Genomic DNA, 18,956 nt, shown 5'->3' with positions numbered 1-18,956 from the left:
TTCCCCAAGTGTTTAATTAATCTTTGTAGCTATATATACAGAAAAGACAATACAGCAAAATAAATATATTTCTTGCTTTTCTAGACCAAGGATATCACAGAAAATTTTCATTTATTACACAGAATATATTTATGAGTCGGATTCATGCCGAAAATGTTATGCTCGAGGGTAGTAATAAAGCGTTACCAATCGGCGAAGGAAACACAGAGTACGAACAGCCCATAGCAGGCAACCTGTGAGTATTTAAAGAGAAGGAGTTATAAGTCGTAATTAATCATATGTACTAATCATACGAGAAAAATAATTGTAGCCAGCGAGATGTCTCAAACGGCTCGGTGGGAATTCAACACCGGACAGTGCGATCCGCAGGCCGATATCTTAACTGGGCGCCACAAGAGAAGACTAATAAGAACGCAAAAAGCAGGACCAAGTACAATCTCCGAAAAAATATTGTAGTCTTACAGCCTTTGTCCCATACACTACACTCCACAACTTCAGTTCGGTGTACAGTGCACTGACGTCAAACTGAAGGCCCCAACTGTTAATAGAGCCTTGATGGCGGTCTGATATCTGTTATTAAATGGCTAAAGTGCGTATCAAAGACTACAAAAAAAAACAATGAAGTTTTGCAGTAAGGCCAATAAAAACCAAAATAAGTTTTTTGATGAGTAGCACGTGCATTAGCTACTTTCCTAAGTTGTACCACTTGGCTGTCAAGCCGTCTGCGAAAGTTGGTGCCGCCGGTTCGACGTCTGTGTGCTGTACATCAAACTGAAGTTTTGGGACGCAATATATTGGGCAAGAGGTGTAAGACTATGCACTTTTTATCTGAGAGTTTATGCCGCACGGGAGCTTGCTTCAATAGGGAACCATTCGCACCCGCAGCTGGCTCATGGCAAAGTGTAGCTCCCCAAGTGTTCCCACAACGTCACGAGTAAGGTAAGAACGAACCCAACGAATATCGTTGCAGTTGTAAGACGCAACAACGTAGCACATGAGGTAATAAATAGATTGACGGTTTAATAAGCGTCCTCCCCTCGCGATTAGTTTAGTTGCCAGAACAGGCTCCTCGAAATACAAGAGCAAAAAGTACTAAAGACGCTGCACGCGCTTATGGAAGAAGCAGGACCCAAGCACTTTACTGGGAGAATACATTCTACTTCGCGCATTTACATTCGACAGCGCGCCTTCAACGCCAAATCTCCCGAGCAGTTCGGAAATCTTCAGTCCAAAGAAATGCACGTGCACCGCGTTGTGCACAGTGTCGCACTTCCGCAATGCAACGAGGAGAGGGCTGCCGCCGACGAGCCGAGATTTGACCGAGATACCGGGTTAGTCAAGACAGCAGAGACGGCTCTCTCCTGTTTCACGGGTTTCCACGATAATAGACGGCAGCAACCACCCCTCCCAATTTAAAGCAAAAACCTCCATTCTGTGCGCGTCCAGCAGTTCCAACTAAGAAAAACCTGACAAGGGCATTATATCTTTGTGGAATGGGGTGTATTGCCAATTAAATTACTTCTAGAGACCGGTGAAACTTATACACTCAACTTCTGAATAGATCTAAATGTGATAATTATTCTGAAAACCTGGCGAGCAGCACACGAGTGTGTCGTGTACGAGGAAATACTTAGACGAATCCATCCGCACAGAAGATTGACAGAAGAACCAGCGGATGCTCAGTCCTAACTTTGCAGCTCGAAGAAAGTAATATTTTTTTGGACGTTTCTCACATTTATTACCGCCTTCTGTCGTTCATTTTCAGAAATTAGAAATGTCTCAGTATCTTGAAGGAAAAGACGAATTCAGAAATGAATATTCGACATGAAATGAATAAGTGCTGACTGTTGCGCGAGTTGATATTGTGCATTACAAAACGTGATTGTGCTTGGGGACAAGGACAGTGCAAGAATATACAACACAGAGCGCTAAAACAAGCCAGCGTTTCAAGTGCGGGGAAAACAACTTCTACGTTTACACATATCGCTTTCCTAGGTTGTGCGCTGTCCTGTGCATGTACGGCACAATGGCCATATTTATTCTCTCCTTTTGGAGTGCATCTAAGCGCGGGCTGACGTCCCTCCGCCGTTTCTTAAGGACGCCTTCTGCTACAGATACAAGCACAGTCTTTGAAAAACCGGTACACAGCGAGCGCTCTTACTGCTTAGTCACACTCGAGGTCGTTGCATGGCGGCAAGACCTTCGTAAGTCGTTCATGAAACACAAATTGGCTATTCCTATTTTAACCAGCTTTGATTGGGATGAGTAGTATGGTAACAAGGGCTCATTGACCCTAGGGTGGTAGGCTCGACACACATGCTGCCCAGAGAGAGTGAGTTTAATATCTAGAAACTGTAAAATACTCTTTATGAATACTTCACGTGTAAGCTTAAGTGGATTAAGAGCATCGCCAAAAACGGTCAGAAGACTTTCCACCGTCGGGTAGAGGAGCGGTGTAGCTTAGCCAAGGAGTAACAAAAGATCATCAAGATATCTAAATCCATATAGCGTTAAAACCTTTTAGGCTGTCAAAAAGAACTCTGTCATCGTGCGCAGAAAATATATTTGCTAGAATAGGAGCTAAACAAGAGCCGATACACAAACCCCATTTCTGAATAAAAAATTCGCTATTCCAATCTACAAAGGTTAAGATAAAAAGGAAACAGTTCTAGCAAGCCATCTGCTGTCATACTAGCTGCATCTTGAAAAGCGATTATCCCGTAGTTGCCGATGAACACTTCAATGCAACTTAGTACACTGTTAGCAAGTCCCGTGTATTTGGCGAATATTTGGGGTGAAAAACACGCTATTTACACAAATTACCATAAATTTACACGATGAGTAACGGATAATTCGTTCAGAAATCATGCGAGGTTGTAAAAAACGTGTTTTCGTTCGGTCATATACGCATAACCGTGTAGCCGACCTCGATAACACGCATCGCCCCCGGCGACGACCGCGGCATTGCCGGCTATCGAAGCACCGGAATGCTTGGGGACACACTTAGAAAGGACCGTCAAGACAAATGCCGCGGAAATAAACATGTCTCGGAGACAGATATGCACCAAAAGCAATTGCGCCATGTCGCAGGACGTTGGCGAAACCCACGCCTACCGTGCTCGCCGCCATCTTCTGGTCGATGGCAATGCGGCTTCCCTCATGTCGCCCATGTTTGTATTTAGTTTAGGGGTCCTGATAACAGTTTCTTAGACACCACAAATAAAGTCATGGGTCTAATTATTCGTTCCAAACAGTTAAAATGGATATAAAAAGCGTGTCCTCGATGTGAACACGTGACATTGCAGTTGGTTTCGTTTTTGCTTCAACCTTTAACTGCAAGCGATCTGGCCACGGCGCAAGCGCAACGCCGATGTACGCTGGAAGCAAGCGCCGGTTGGTTTTCGTGTTTTTTGTTTGACCGGAGAAAATCTGGCAAGTACGCATGGCGCCGCTACTGTTTTGGTTTGACCAGGGTTTGACGGGACGCGAGAAGCTTCGCATAGAGCTTCGGAGTTTGCGAGCACATAGTGAAGACGTGACCGGAGAAGTGCCCCTGTGATGTTCCTGGAAGACGGAAAGTAGCATTCGTAATCGTCGTGTGTGCTTTGAAAGCGAAGAGAGTCACAGGGTCCACGAGTTCGCAACCACAAGCCAGGGTTCACGACAGCGCGGCGTTGACTTCGGCGATCTCGTTCTGTTTGGTGCGACCCGGCGATGCGAAAAAGAGCTGAAACATTCGTCGTCTGTGGTGCGGTGCTTTGTATTCCGGGTCTGTTTGAACCACGCTTTTAACACGGAGCGCAAATTGTTTGTTGCGTGGTCGAGGTTCAACGGGTACAGTCCCTTCGTCGTCAGCTGATTCGGTCCAGCTGGTCCGGGAGGACGCAGCGAGCGTTCTTAAAAGTAAATCTTCCTTCGTTCCGTTTCAAACTGTGGAAGTATCCCGACACATACCGTGAGTAAGAAGCAGCGGGCGTTTTCAACAAAATTACGTTGTTTTAATTGAATAATGGACTCCGGATTGTTGTCTTAAATCTGCCGTTTTTTATGCTTCGTGTTGGACTGCGTTTGCATAGCGACGCACACCGCTCGAGTAGATGATTCGGTCCTGCAACGAGTTTGTTGCGCCAATCATGCGGCGTGAATAAATTAGGGCAAGGTTTCCTACCTGCCCACATGTGCATGTACTGAGACCATTTTTTATGTTGTGAACGTAGTGCTCTTTCTTTATCTTGGAAGACGCGTTGGTGCATTTATTATGGTACAATCACTTGAGAGTTGAGAAATTGGAGAGCGAGCAAGCTTTCCCAACTTTGTCTCTTTCTCTCTGGCACTGCCCTGTTTCAGTTTCAGTAAGCATATCTACTAGCAGGTACAAACTGCTCTAAAGCAGGTAAAAAACGGGAAGCTTAGGACGGTGCGGATTCCGTGTTTCGTGCTTTTCGCAAGGTGACAGGGTAAATGCTTTTGTGAGATATGCGGAATATGCAAGCGATTTTGTTATGCCCGTCGTTTGCGTCTCTCCAGCAAAACGAATAAGATGATCTACTACAAAGGCGCAATCACAAGCCAAGATTTAAGATAGCAGTCGTTTGCTTCGGTGATCCGTGTAGCTGTATTTTACCCTGCTCTCTGCAACACCGTGTCATGACGAAGAGCTGGAACGGTCACGGTTTGTGCTGGCCTCCGCTTGACAGAAACCCGCGTCGCCCGCATCGGCACCGAGTGCGCTTGGGCTGTTGATGCTCAAGCCTTTCATCCGCGGCTTGTCGCCAGCTCATTCTGCTGCTCAACGGTGAGGAAGCGGCGAGAGTAACCTCGGAAGTGAATGTAAATCATCGTTCATTCAGTTATCCGGTGTCAAAGTGTGGAAGATGTCCAACGTGTACTGAGGGCGGGAACTACGAGCGTTTTGCCTTGCTTTTATAACCGAAACCAGACCAACAAGATAACTGCCTTGCGTACTTTAAAATGACGGAAGCATTAAGTTTCAACAGGTCGAGTACGTCACCGGGGATGTAGGCGAGACGGTGCACACTGTTTAAACGCTTGCAGTATCCACGAGTGGAACCAGGAAAGCGACGTCAACAGAGAAGGAGCTCGCGATTCAGCATAATGCACTGCTACGGGCCCGTGTATCTTCAAAGTTCGGGGTGGTGGCAGTATAAAAAAAAAAAAGACGCATCAGCGCCCCACACAGGGAGGAAGTGGCCGAGTGGGCTAACGCGTCTCAGCTCGGAGCGTGGAGCGAAAGCTTGCGCTGGGAACCTCCTGGGTTCGATCCCCGCCGCCCCCGCCCGTTTCGATCTGGATGAGTTTCGTACCGGCACGCGTTCGTGTGATCACTACTGCGTGATGCACGTTAAAAATCCCAGGTTAGCGGTTGTACCGCACTGGCTTAATTTCTCATCTACAGCTAAGAGACCGATTACCCGTTGAGGCGCATCTCCATCAAGGCTGTATAAACATAAAGAGCAAGCCAATTTTTTTTAAGCGCCCCACACCAGTGTTTACGAATAACACCGGTCACAAACTCCCAAGCCCCACCGCTCTTCTCGACACCGACACGACTTACGACAACAAACTGCATCAAAACGCCCCAAAAGTGAAGGCGTCTGCTCCCGTACTGCAACTGCTGCAACTAGCGGAAGTGAAGTGTTGGGCGGATGTCCGGATGTCCTTCACAAAAATATATAAAAAATGCTTTGCGCAAGGATCATTTTCATTTATTATTGTATACGTAATGACAAAATCCCAATAATTTGTTTTCCTATCTGATTCAAGCTACTCGGACTGCTCATAACACTGGTCAAGCAAGAAAATAACAAAAATTTGAACTTTTTCATGACCGGTTTAAGATTTATTGTTAACATATCGGTATTTATTGCAACGGACTAGCATTATAGATTTTGCCTCCATACTTTTTAAATGCAAACAGTTCTAAAACACGGCTGTCCATTGCGCCGTGTTTTGTGTATTCTTCTATAAATCTGTAATGGTCAGCGACCAAAGAGCTCACCCGCACATGTCAAGCTTATATGCGCCGCGGGGAGAAATGGATATCGAGTAGGAAGTGTCGGGTGTAGTGTCGGTTGATGTGTAGCTGTGTGCTGTGTTGCCTGCGTTGTATGTAGGGTTGCTGTTTAGTCGTGGTCGTTCGTAGTGTTAACAGACTCGCCTTTTTTTTAAAAAAACAGGCTGCTAGAAATCTCGATAGGCGGCGCAAGTTACCGCCCTATTCTAAATAGTTTGCTCATTTTATTTATCCATGTGAGTTCGGCATTCATTTTTCTTTTTTTTTCTTTTTTTTGTTTAGCGGCCTGTTTAAGCTACCGACGCCGCCGACCGCCGACAACGCACGTACGTACCTTTGCAAGTAGCTACGTCCGCCGCTTGGAGACTTTACTGTGTATAAAAGACACCGAACGAGAACTAACGCGCCCTGTGTGCTTTCAATTCGGCTGAAGGGCGCGCGGCTAGCTGGGCTCGTCTCTCGCCTGTTCTCGGCCGCTGGCCGCCATGTTTCATAAGGAACACGCTCGAAACGGTGTAGCGTGTTAAGTTTACACAGCACCTCATGTGTAGACGAAAAACACAGATGGCCTCGTGTAAAACGAACACGTTTCGACGTGTCCGCTATGGGACAACGGTTTACACGTCTGGGCGTGTTATTTTTGCTAACAGTGTAGTCTGTCATGCCGCAAAGAGTGATATATATCTTTTGTCGAAAAAGTAGGGGAGATGGCCTTTGTCAGAGTTCACCTTTAAAGTGGTACGGAAACCAAATTCTGGAGCTCATTTCTTTGTTTCAACACGACGCAGGTAGCAGCACAACCACAGAAACATAAATATTGCGCTAGAAAACGCAAGAAAACATATTTTAAAGTGAATTAAACGAGAATCAAAAAACACCTGGTAGTTGGTTATGAAGCTTCAATGGAATGTCGTGACGACAACATGCCTCTGAAAGCAGCGCCGCAGCGGTATGTCCGCTCACTGGTATAGATTGCCTAGGCCTGAACGCAATACCGAGGCGTCTTGGTGGAAAGAGCCAAAACGAAGTGAGCCACCTTGGTTTCAGCCCTCGCGCGACGTGCAAACGCGTGCTTCGGTTGTTCTCAGGTTTGGTGCGCGTGCTGGCCCCGCGATATCTACAGCCCTTGGGTACTTCGACAAAGCGAGATTGTAACGCGTTGACGCCTCCAAGTGGCAAAACTCGTCACTACGGTACGCTTGGTCGTCCGAGGCATGATGACGTCAAGACGTCTGCCGGATCTCCCGAGATGCATCGCGCTCCTCCATGGCTGATTTTGAAGCGCTCGCCAAAATCGCGGCATTTAGAGCATAAAATATAGCCATCTGCTCAAAATACGACCGTGCGATTATTCATTACAGGCTTAGCTGATCATATTGAACTCATTTCTTGATGTTTTCTCTATATTTCAAGTTTCGATTCCGTATCCATTTAAAAAATCCCCAACCCGGCTCGTTCGAGGTCTTGATCAAAAACGGGAGGCACTCACTTGATCGAATGACGTTTTAGCGAACGCCCACGTTTCATCGAACGACACTTTAGCGAATAGTCGGACGCCGCGAAGCGGCGTTTTCGGGTGAGCCAAGTGAGTTCATAATTTTGTAATGAGTTGCCGCAGACTGTCGCCGCGAAGCGGCGTAAAGCGCAGCGCGACGGATGGGTTAACGCGCGCCCCCGTTATTCGCTAAAACGACCATTCGCTCAAATGTCGCCGTTCGCTAAAATGTCATTCGCTCTTGTGATATGGACCCATCAAAAACTGATCGTCAATCTTTGGGATTTTCAACTTTTGTTGCAAGAAAAGTGCAATTGATTTTTCCCACGTGCCATACTCAGAAACTATCACCCTCAAAGGGCATTCCACTTTATGGTCTTTAGCACCAAACATTATTTGCGGGCAACTACTCTTGGTGTTGTCAATGCTCTGCGCCCATCGGCTAAGTTCCAAACTCTTGCACTGATTCTTCCCCTTTGCTTTCCGCTTCTTCAAAAATACATCTTGACGTTTGCTAAAAACTGATCTAGTGGCCCTCAAGGGCCTTACTTCCAAACTCTGTTTCCGTTCGCACAACAACCCCCCCCCCCCTACCCCTCTTTGTCGTCAGAAAGAAGTGACTACTGGCGTTCTCTCAGGCCTGACAGGCACGCGTGATATTTCTGGCTTGTTTCGAGTGGCACACATCAACTTCGTCCGATACGCACAGCCCCACATTGCCGTCTGGGGCGCGTCCAGAGACTCGCCGAAGGAGAGCCAAAAGTTCTGGGGCACTCATCTTCAACTCAACGGCGAAATTTGGCCTTTATTTGAGAACGTGCTTAACATAGTCGGCAGATTCACTTCACTCAGAAATCTGAAGCTGCAAGTATAGTCACCGAATGTTTCCTGGTTTCAGCAACCAAACGTTTCCTGGGAATGCTGCCCCGTAGGCCTGGCAGCATTTGTTGCCACAGGAACTCAGTATTACGATACCATGATACCAAAGACGCCGCCAAGTCGTCTGCTGTCTTAGTCAAGCCAACTGGAGTCACGAAGTACAACAGACACTACAGGCCCCTGAAGAGACGCAATTGGCGTTGCCATTCAGATCTTAGAATCCTCAGTATACCCTGTCACCATGTCCAGCTGACGGACTGAACCCGCCAAAAAGATGCGTGACTTCTTCAAAAAAGAAATCGCAGCAAATGCAAAAAAAGAAAAGAAAAGATAGCTTGCGAGTACTGCAGACAGCGTTCGCAATGAGTGGAACTATGAAGCAAGGATCCAACGAAGAACAAGTAAAAGGGTCCGATTAACTAGAAAATAACTTTATAAATGCTTACAATTGGGCGAGCTTATGTTAGCGCTCTGAGTTGTTCGTTCTTCCACTGTCCTTGTCCTAAAGCTCAACCATGTTTTCTAATGCATAAATTGAAGTTTCTATTGAAACCAAACACCATTCCCTATCATCCTCCTTACTTCTTTCTCTTTCAACATCATGCGTCGCCGCCATTAAGTCAGCTCAGTGGTGCATTGCAGTTCAGTCTTCAGTGCACGCGCCTCTCAATGTTTTTTTTTTTTTTTTTACTTTCTAAACCTACATTAAGAGCACCGATTGGCTCCACTCTGTCGCCGCAGTCAAGTTCAATTGCAGTGCCTCGCTGGTCAAAGTTTGGGGCGGATTTCCATTTCGTCTTCGTTTTGAAACTCTAGCTATCCCCCTGGGACGTATCTCTTCTGCTTGGGGCAATGAGTGTGATACGCTGCATTTGTTTGTCGCGTGTATGTTCGAGCTGCCGGTGCGGGGACAACGACATGTCAGCATTTGCTTACATTGTGCATTTCTGCCTTCATTCGCATAACCTTAGACTAGACTGCGATCTGATTCAATGAAATGTTCATGGCGACAACTGTAATTGAAACAGGCGAAACACGCGGCCGTAGCGTCGCTTAAAAGAGCAAGTTGCTTACTGTAATCAACTGCGTGTGTGTTTTTTGTTTTGTTTTTGTCGGGCGGTTTTTTTTTTTTTTGCAGAAAAGAAAGCGCTGCTCTCTTTCTACTATAGGCAGGGCTAATGCATTATCTTGCAAAGTTTTGGCGCAACTCTGGCTACTCTAGCCCCTCTACGACATTTGCCTCCTCAGAAAGTCTGCGTCCCAAGGCATAATTCGTGAGTACGCCACTGAAGGTTCATTTTGCGAAACATCACAGTGACGTGTGCAGACGGCTTTAATATTTCTACACGGAAGTTGTATATACTTGCGCCTACATATCACTACAATTTTAAGAATCGTGCACATTGGAAACCTTGGACTGTCTTGGCCATAATGTGGCAACGAAAATGAAGCTGCTGTGAATATGTTTGCGGGCTCCAAATAAAAATTACTGTTGAGAGAGAAGCGCCATTGGAAATCTCGGGAAATGTCGAGAGCGCACCAGTAGATAATCTTAAACGAGGAACCACCCAGGAAGGCGAGAAATTTGGTAGGCACCTACTTGTATATATACCATGTGCTTGCGTGTTGGGGGGGGGGGGGGGGGGGATATTTGTTTTACATTCTAAATGACTTGATCTGTTGATGTGTAAAAATGAAAATGAGTTCTGTGTTATGAATATCCGGATGGATCGTTTTCATCTATCGTGCGGGAACTAGACTTTGTTTTACCTTACGTCCGACCGCAGCGGACGCTACAAATCCATCTCAGCCAATCCAGCTCTGTGAACGTAGCCCGTGATACGCTCTCCAGCCGTCAGTACGCGCCCTCTCCAAGGTACGGAAACACTCACACGGCCTTGCATTGGCTCCAATGGCTCGTAGCATCCGCTCCTGTCGGTAGTGAAGTGAAACGGAGTATAGGGTGAAGATATTAATTTATTTTCTTAGAAGTTTAAAAAAAACTTGCATGTTTTTTTTGTTTTTTTATCTAACTTTTTTTTTCTTTCTCCCCCCCCCCCTTTTTTTTTCCGTTCCTCGAAAGAATATGCTGCGTGCGCTACTCCTTATGTGTCTTGTACCGTTTCTTTGGAAAGGACGTGTTGGTGATGGCTCTAAAATGATTTTCCTTCAAACTGAGATTTTATATTAATTTGTCACCCTGGCGATTAAAGGTATAAGCTGCAGTTCAATGAATTAAAAGAAGAACAAAAATATTATCAAACTGTTATTGATTTCCATTTTCAACCTTCTGTTGTGTTGCCTTGAGTTCTAGAAATACCTTAGCGAAAAACACCATATCAAAAATTTACTTAGTATATACTTAGTGCACTATAAACAAGTGATAGAAATTAGAATGTCCCAAAAGTGCAATATTAATATACGACTCTTCTTAATAGGAATATATCCTGGAAGTATGTTTGACGCATATTCGCTATTAGTGTATATTCATTGCAATCAAAATAAGAGTACAACCTTTTAGGGCATTTAAAACACGTTGTTAGTAGTATTTCAGAATGCATATATTGGCCACATTAAAGATAACGGGGAAGTGCCTCAAAAGAATATTTCAAGCGTGCGGAGCCTCTATCTCTACTTATAGTGCACTCGGTGCTCCAACGGATGCACGAAGGCAACTTTGGGTGCAAAAGTGTCGTTCGAGGTTCGACAGAGAAGGGTCTCCAAACTCCGGCCCGCTGAGGCTTTCCAACAGGCCCGCGGCTGGCCGCGGTCCTTCCAGTGACGCCCCGCCCGCAGCTCGCTCCAAGCATGCCCACTGCTACCCGGGGAAATACAAAATACAATACAAAAAAAAAAACAAATCTGACGCCGTTACGCGCACAAACTGATAGCAGCAAAAGTAGAACTTTTCTTTTCGTGCTTTGGATTCTTTTTTTTTTATATTCCGCCCCTCGAGACTGTGACCGAAGCCCAGACCGGCCCCTTAGCCAAAACGTTTGGAGAACCCTGGACTAACGTGTAGCTCCAGTGTAGCTCCGATGGCCCGGTCGGCTCCTCGTCATCGGCATGCAGTACACCCTCCGAGGCTCTGGCGGCCTATTCCGTCCTATATTTTGCGTTACAAGTTGTTTATGGTGCATCTAATGTGACATTGATAGTTCAAGACACTTTCACATCTAAATCGCGGGCACAGGCGTTCGGCCGGTTACCCAAGCACAATGGTGAGCGGCAAACGGGCGCGGACAGGAACGGTGCATGGAGGCGAACGCTGACGTCAAGATCCTAAGCAGCCTGTCTCGTTGTGGTAAAGGGCGGCGGGCGGCTCCTGGCGACGTCAGCGCTGTATTTCAAAATGAGTTGGGTGTGATGTTTCTAATGAGCGAGTTGATAAAGTTTACTAGGTAACAAAAATAATAAAACATGAATAGGAGTAGACAAAGACGGGTACATTCTTTCAACTCACAACAAAGCAAATTCCTTGGAATCCGATCGTCCGTTCCCCCGGCATTTCCACTAGAGCGACAAACAGAAACAAACGAAAACGACAAGCCTCATACACATGAAGCATGCTCGCGTTGGTACCTTTGGCGGTCGTTTAGTCGTTCGGTGCGCATAAAGTAAACACGAGTGGCTGCAAGACTGCCAGAGATATCCTCGTGTGCATGACGCTTCTGTTTGAGCATAGCCTCCTTTATTCTACAATGCCTGTCAAATCGTGAAAGACTCTAGATTGAGGCTTGTCGCTGTCGTTTGTTTCTGTTTGTCGCTCTAGTGGCACTCGGGCATTAGGGAAAGGGGACAAAGGCAGAGCCAGAGGGGGCAATTCAGAAGAGGGAGGGACGAGTGGGAAGGGCGGAGGGCCTCGGGTGGAGCGTTCAGGGGGGTGTCGCGGCGGGCCACGAGAGGGGGGGGGGGGGGGGGGGGGGAGTCGCGGCGGGCCACGCGAGAGCGGGCGGGGGGGGGGGGGGGGGGGGGGGTGTCGCGGCGAGCTTCCGGCCCGGGTGCCGCTGACCCTTGTGACGCCAATGCTTGGGGGTTTAGCTTTGAGGGACTAACGGTAGGGGAGCAAGGCTTCCTCTCGTTACCGTTGCTCCCCTGGAGACCAATGGTTGTGTCAGCGCATTCGCTCCCTTGAAGAAGCAAGTCACGCTCACTTTTTTTACAGTGTAGGTTTATACTGGGGGGCCTTTGTGCGTGCGACGTTGAGTGTTTAAGACAGCTTCACTTGTGATTGCGTTATATGCCAGCGATGTCGGACTACATGTTTGGAGCTTGATGCTTTGTGCGGAGTACATTGTTGCTGCCCGAAGTCTTTCAACGAACGTTCGTCCTGTTGCCGGTTTATATTGTGCAAGCGCCGTGCAAAGGCGTCCTCTACAGGACCTCGCCCCACCTAAACGTCAAGCGGCATTCTTTAAAATTCTCGTTTCCTTTTTTGCCTTTTGTGGCTGGAAGATAATATCTTCATTTGTTTGCTCCGCTCCTGCCCCAATAGAGCAAAAGTGAAGAACGGGGTTGAGTCCACGATACAAATGAGAATTTCTTCCCACAACAAAAAACAAGAAGGAAGCACTATGAAGAAACGCCGCCTCTGTGGGGGCGCCAAGGATAATGTGTGTCGCCTCCACTCCTGTTTTTTGCCGCTTTCGAGCCCGATTCTCTGAGTGACCTCATAACATTTAAAAAATGCTGGGTCTGTGGCACTGCCTTGTGTGTTCCGATTTTTTTGCAGGCTAAACTCTCAAAACAAGCCCTGCACCTGAAGAAACCAGAGGAAAACTGGCATACTCTATAGGCTGGAACCCCGAGAGCTCCTTTTTAAAGTTCAAAGCAGCTTCAAGAGGTGTGCTACGTTTTTTTTTTCTGATATATTTCCTCGTGACACAGTTTCTAGACCCTGCATAATGTTCAAGGCAGATTGGAAGCTCACATTTTGAAAATTTTCTGGTGGATATCTTCGTGTTCTTGAATAAAGTCAATTTTTGGTTGTCCTCCCTTCTTGCATTACCTACAACATGTATAAATCGGCACATACATCTCTCCCTGTGCCACGGATAGTTTAAAGATGCGTCTGTGATTTTTAGGACGGCTGCCTTTAGTGCGCTTTTGTTGATGGCATAACCAGATTAGGTAAATAATTAGAATAGGAAGCCTGTAAGCGAAACTGCCGGCCCTAAATAACTTTCCATGATTTCCGTGATCATGAAGTCTTGGGTGTTTCTTCCTCTGTTGGCTGTTTGGTTTGCATAAGCTACTAGTTTTAATTATTGCTTAATCTGGTTTCTTCACTTTTAATGTGAATTTCCGCGCATTATAAACTCAATTCTATTTAAAACGCACTTTTAACGCATTGATTTTATAAATTACTAACAAGCTTTAAAGGGGCCCTGCAATCATAAATAAGCGTCAACCTTTTTTGCGGTTTCCACGTCTCTTGGGGTTCGGGCAAGCCAGCGGGCACGGAGAGAGTAACAAAATATCAGTGCATCATATTTTAACCGGACGACGCGGAAACCTCCTCCACCGACGGGGGCGACCCGCGGTACCGAAAGCGCGCAAAATGTGACGTCTTTGGTCCTTGGCTTACTACTGGTTAGAGCCGCTCAAAGCTTTTTTTTAGTCGAAATACAAAATGTAAGTGGCGTGAACCGTTTCAATTATTTATAAACGTAGTTTTTGTTCAGTATTTTAGATCAGAAAAGAAAGAAATGCAGTTTATAAAGTACGGAAACAAGAAATGACGCGTCGACGTACCCGCCACCAAGCGGTGGAAAAGGCGGCGTATACTAGAAAAGAGTAGTGGTACCAGGAGCCGACCCGGAAAGGTCCCGGATGTACGCGGCGGCGCTGCGGTCGTTTACGGACTGGAGGATCCGACCGGCTCCGAGCGTTCCGAAGGCCTTCGGCGAGTAGCTTTGTCTTGCGTTTTGGCCATTTCGCGGTACGGCAGCACGAAGTGACTCCCATTCTGAACTGATCTTTACCCCGTGTTTGCTGTCGTTTGTGGCCAATGAAGTGTCATGCCGAATTAGTGTTTAATCGTGCAGCAAATGCAATGAGAGCCGCTCTGGCTGCCCGCTGTATACAGCCTATCCAGAACACGCCTTAGTGGCGCCCTCTCGCGCCGTCGACACGGAGTGCGGCAGCCGTGAGAACTCGCTGAGCTCACTATCCCTTTTCTAGTTCACGGCCACTCAAGCAACCAAGGACGTCATGAGGGAAGTTAATTTTTTGCATGTTTTTGTAATTTTAATTAGGCTATAACTTCTAAAATAAAGCAAAATTCGAGAAAAGAAAAGTTACATTAAGTTACTACGGTCAGTGCGCTAAGGTTTGGTGCAAATTAAAAACCAGTGAAAAAGTGCTTGCAGGGCCCCTTTAAGGAGACTAAAGGTATATTCAGATCGTGCTAACCTTGCGGTTTGAGGCTCTTAAGAAGTATGATAAAAGTGCGCAAGATATAGAGTAAAAGTGCACCTGTAGTATAGTAAGGATAGGCCATTTATAGTTACGAACTATAAGCGGAATGTATCCGTATTCATTTTCGTATTAATATATTAAAATATGTTGTTTTTTGCTAAGGGACTTTGTATGGAAATCTTAATATAATCGGTTTTTTATATATTTATTTATATAAATATTTGAGAATTTGAATAAATTAGTATTATTAATATTATTTCTTTATCTTACGTGGCTTCGTTGAGGCTTAGATTATCGGCATAAAAATATCGCGCCAGGTTTTTAGGAATGCTGGGCTCTTCTCGCAACAAATACCGATAATGATAAATTGGAAATACTCACAATTTGAATAGGTAATGTTTCGTACCAATAATTATTTGTATATGTTATACACTTTTTCTTGTTTTAGCAATAATCCCCTACCCCTGCATGTCAGTCCATCCTCCGCAAGCTCAAATCCCGATTTGCATTTGCAATGGAACGGCATCTGGTCATTGGTCATTGGGGTACATCCCTCAGGACAAATCGGTGAAGTTACGTTTGCCGTACATGCATCTGAAAAAAAAAAGAACAATAAAAATTGAAATACTGGCAAACAGCGGCAGTCGCATCGCTCTGAACGTTCCTTTGAAACAAAAAAAACTCCCTCCTCAATTCTATAAAAAAAAAAAAAGCTTTTTTTTCGGTTTAAGCCCCAGGATACTGGAGATGTCATGTTGCAAAGTGTATTGTGTGACATACCTAAATAAAGAAAAAAACTTTTACAATTTTTTTTCTAATCCGCCCAAAGGCCTCACGAAGACCCTAAATGTAATCGGTTTAATGAGTAGACAATGTGATCCTTACTTTTCCAACTAATTATTTTTTCAGAAGTTACATGAAGAGGTCAACATGGCTGTCTTAAAGTATAATAGTCAAATCTAAGGTGCCAGCCTTAAACAAAACACCAGGACATTCTCTTGACAGTTTTGACGAGGTACTCAGCTTCTTGAAGCTTTCGAATTCGTGGGAGAAATGTTTAAGATACATTGATTGCATACTCAGATCCCTATTTTTCTAGTGTATTACAGAGAACAAGTACTAACACACTGATTTAAAATTTTGCAAATTCCAGCTCAACTTATGGTGTAATTACAGTACACCTTTGCTTCTCATTATACCGGAATCTTCCTACCTTTCCTACCGGAAAAAAAATACGCAGTTTCCGTGGACGTCTACCGGGTACTGCAACAGTATTTATCATGGCACTCATACCTCCTGTAATTTTACATGCATGTTAATTTGCAGTTTAGGTGACTGTCAAGAACGTATAATTGAATGTGGAAAGTAAGTGACCTGCCATGTCTCGACAAATTTCCAAGGAGAAATATAATGCCATAGCAACATCCACCTTATTTTCACGTGATTAAGTAATTAATACAAATTTGAGATTTCAGAGAACCGCATTTTTAATATGCACGTACCTTAAATTCTTATCAAAATTTATAGGCGCGCATAACAAAGTTTTTAAAAAGACGAAACAATTTCAAGCAAAGTAAACGAAGCTTATTTAGCGCCTTCGATTGGGTCAAAAGAAGAAATGGACCGTTTGATTTTAAAAGAATCAAAATGAAAGTTTCCTCTACTTTAATATGGTATGTCCATCTTATATTGAAAAGTTTATATGTTCATCTTTGACACACTAAAAATTAACAAGGAGAGCCTGCATTTTTTTCTGATACAATACTTTCTTAGGAACGTTTACGTGAATTAAACTTTTTTATTAACAGTAATGCTATGAAATAAACAAGTACACCCTAAATGAACTCAAGTATTTTTGTTCGCAGGTAAATTAGTAGTTATTCAAAAGCCGTCGTTGAGACAAATAATTTACTGAAGCAAATGCTTGAAATTTTCGGAATACAAAAACCCTCGCAACAAAGGGTCTTCTGAAAATTTCTACTAGTATGTTTTTTTTTTGTTTTTTTTTTTACTTTTAATCTGCTTATCTTGATTGGTTTCCAGACTTGTTAACCAAACATTCTTTAATGATTTGCAGGCACAAACTGGTTGAGCCAAACTTTTTACAAGAATAAAAAGTTAAAAACTACGGGAAAAGAAAGAAACAATGCCCTGCCGATGTCCATCTTTTTTATATATGTATTTTTGGGACATTATCAGTACCGCTGTAATTTATCTAGTACAAATATTAAGTATCAGACATTTATATACTACAAAATTCTTACCTCGGCATTGGCCACGAAGACGTACATATCCAGTGGGGCAGAACGTTGACGCAATCGGAGGCCCTAAACAAATTATGAATCGTTCGAGCAAGGTTTTTAAAGCTAATTCTTATGGCCGTATCAAACGGTAAATTAATCATAATTGCATTTTTTCTATATCAATAACCAGTATTTTAGATTAAGTCCAATGAAAAAAGGATGCATTATGCATAAGCAAAAAAATATTTTATTATAAATAATTCAGACCTACATGATACAAAGGGCAGCCCAAATATTGGAACTATCGCGGACAATATGAGCTGAAACAGCACTCCGGCCTGTGCACGGTACCACCTGCGCCGCCTGTCGCATCGCTCCCTAAACACGGCGCACCCTGAGGCCGACATAAATTGTCACTTGCGCTCACTGCGCCGCTGCGCTCTTCCGGCCGTCTGCTAGCGAGAATATTGGCCGACGGAACCACCATCACGATGCCTGTGCCGTGTAGCCTAATGTTCACGTTTTCAGCTAACATGCATTTCAGTGCATTTCAAGAAAGCGCCAAAGCGGAAAATGCGATGTCACGCTCGTATCGCCTCGAGGACCGCTGCCTGACGAAGCCGCCTTGGCCCCCAAAATGAGCCGATCTTAATATCATCAAAAACATTTGAAGGCGCATCTAGGTAGCCATGTCACGATGTCCCCCTCCACCACGCCACTGCCTACAAATTGTGGAAAGCAATGAGGTGAATGGGAGAGGCTTCGGGCTGAGCCACACTTCATGGCCACGCTCTATAATTTCTTACCAGACAGGATGGAAACCTTTGTTGCGGATCAGGGGAGAATGACGTGGTAATCAATTATTTTGTAAGTTTTACTGGGGCTCAGGATGCCCTGAATCGGACTTCTGCCGATTGGAACAAAGCTTGATGCTACGGTTGCGACACACTGTTTGACGCCGTTAACCACGCATACTTTTGTGGGGTGCCTCCTTGATCCCGATCTTCTTGTATAGTGTAGTTGAAATTCCACGCCCACTATTAATCTTTCGTGTGTGACATTGCCCTCTGCAAATATTCTTTCGATTAAGTTTCAATCTCCTTCTCCTGGAAAATACATGACTGTTTGTTCCACTTTGTTAATACTAGGAATTTGTAAACAAAAAATGCTGGTGTCTTGTCAGCAACTTGTTTTGTTTGAAACAAACACGTGTGCCCAGTAATAAAGAAATAATACTTTTGACTCTTTTCATACCAATTAAGCTCACAAAACCTACTCAGTAACATGTATACGCTTACCGCTTTTTTGTTTGTTTTTAATTTTAAACATCTGTATCAATGAAAAATAAAACAAGCATACACATTGGAGCCGCATTAAATCCGGCATACAAAGTTTGGCCAATATTTTGCGATGTCCTACATTGTGAATGCACCTATAATCAAACAAAAACAACCTACAACGTCTTTTGATGTGACTTTCAAAAACAATAATCGCAGCTGAAATTTAAGGCACTTCAACATTTTTTCTTCACCAGTCAGCGCTTTTTCTGCGGGATTCTGCGCGATAGAGTAAAGTAAATTAATTCCAAACGAGGGATGACAAGTGTAATATTTTGTTCCCCCCGCCGCCCTACCACACACATGCCCGCTGTCGCACCCTCCGTCTCGCTTGCAGACGGCCGGAAGAGCGCAGTGGCGCAACGAGCGCAAGTGAGAATTTATCTCGTACTCAAGGTGCGGTCAGTGTGCGGAGCAAGGCGACAGGCGGCGCAGGTAGTACCGTGCGGCGGCCGGAGCGCTGTTTCAGCTCATATTGTCCGCGATAGTACTGCGCTAAATTCAAAGTTAAATATATTAATTTCTTCGGTTGAATACATGAAACTCCT

General features: G+C 44.8%; 1 protein-coding gene across 7 annotated transcripts in view; it reads right to left on the bottom strand.

Moving 5' to 3' along the window:
• Positions 1-18,956, bottom strand: part of LOC8050470 (glycoprotein antigen BM86) — a 104,674-nt gene that overhangs the window by 25,518 nt on the left and 60,200 nt on the right. For all 7 annotated transcript variants that reach the window (XM_029978033.4, XM_029978036.4, XM_029978035.4 and 4 more), the window contains 2 exons: positions 17,093-17,155; positions 15,291-15,422 (listed from right to left, as the gene is read on the bottom strand). In XM_029978033.4, the coding sequence (XP_029833893.2) occupies positions 15,291-15,422; positions 17,093-17,155 (195 nt within the window). The remainder of the gene's footprint in view (positions 1-15,290; positions 15,423-17,092; positions 17,156-18,956) is intronic.

This window comes from Ixodes scapularis, unplaced genomic scaffold, assembly GCF_016920785.2.
Source record: "Ixodes scapularis isolate PalLabHiFi unplaced genomic scaffold, ASM1692078v2 PGA_scaffold0__279_contigs__length_252992795, whole genome shotgun sequence".
NCBI classification, from domain to species: Eukaryota; Metazoa; Arthropoda; class Arachnida; order Ixodida; family Ixodidae; genus Ixodes; species Ixodes scapularis.
This window is presented reverse-complemented; position numbering and strand designations above follow the sequence as displayed.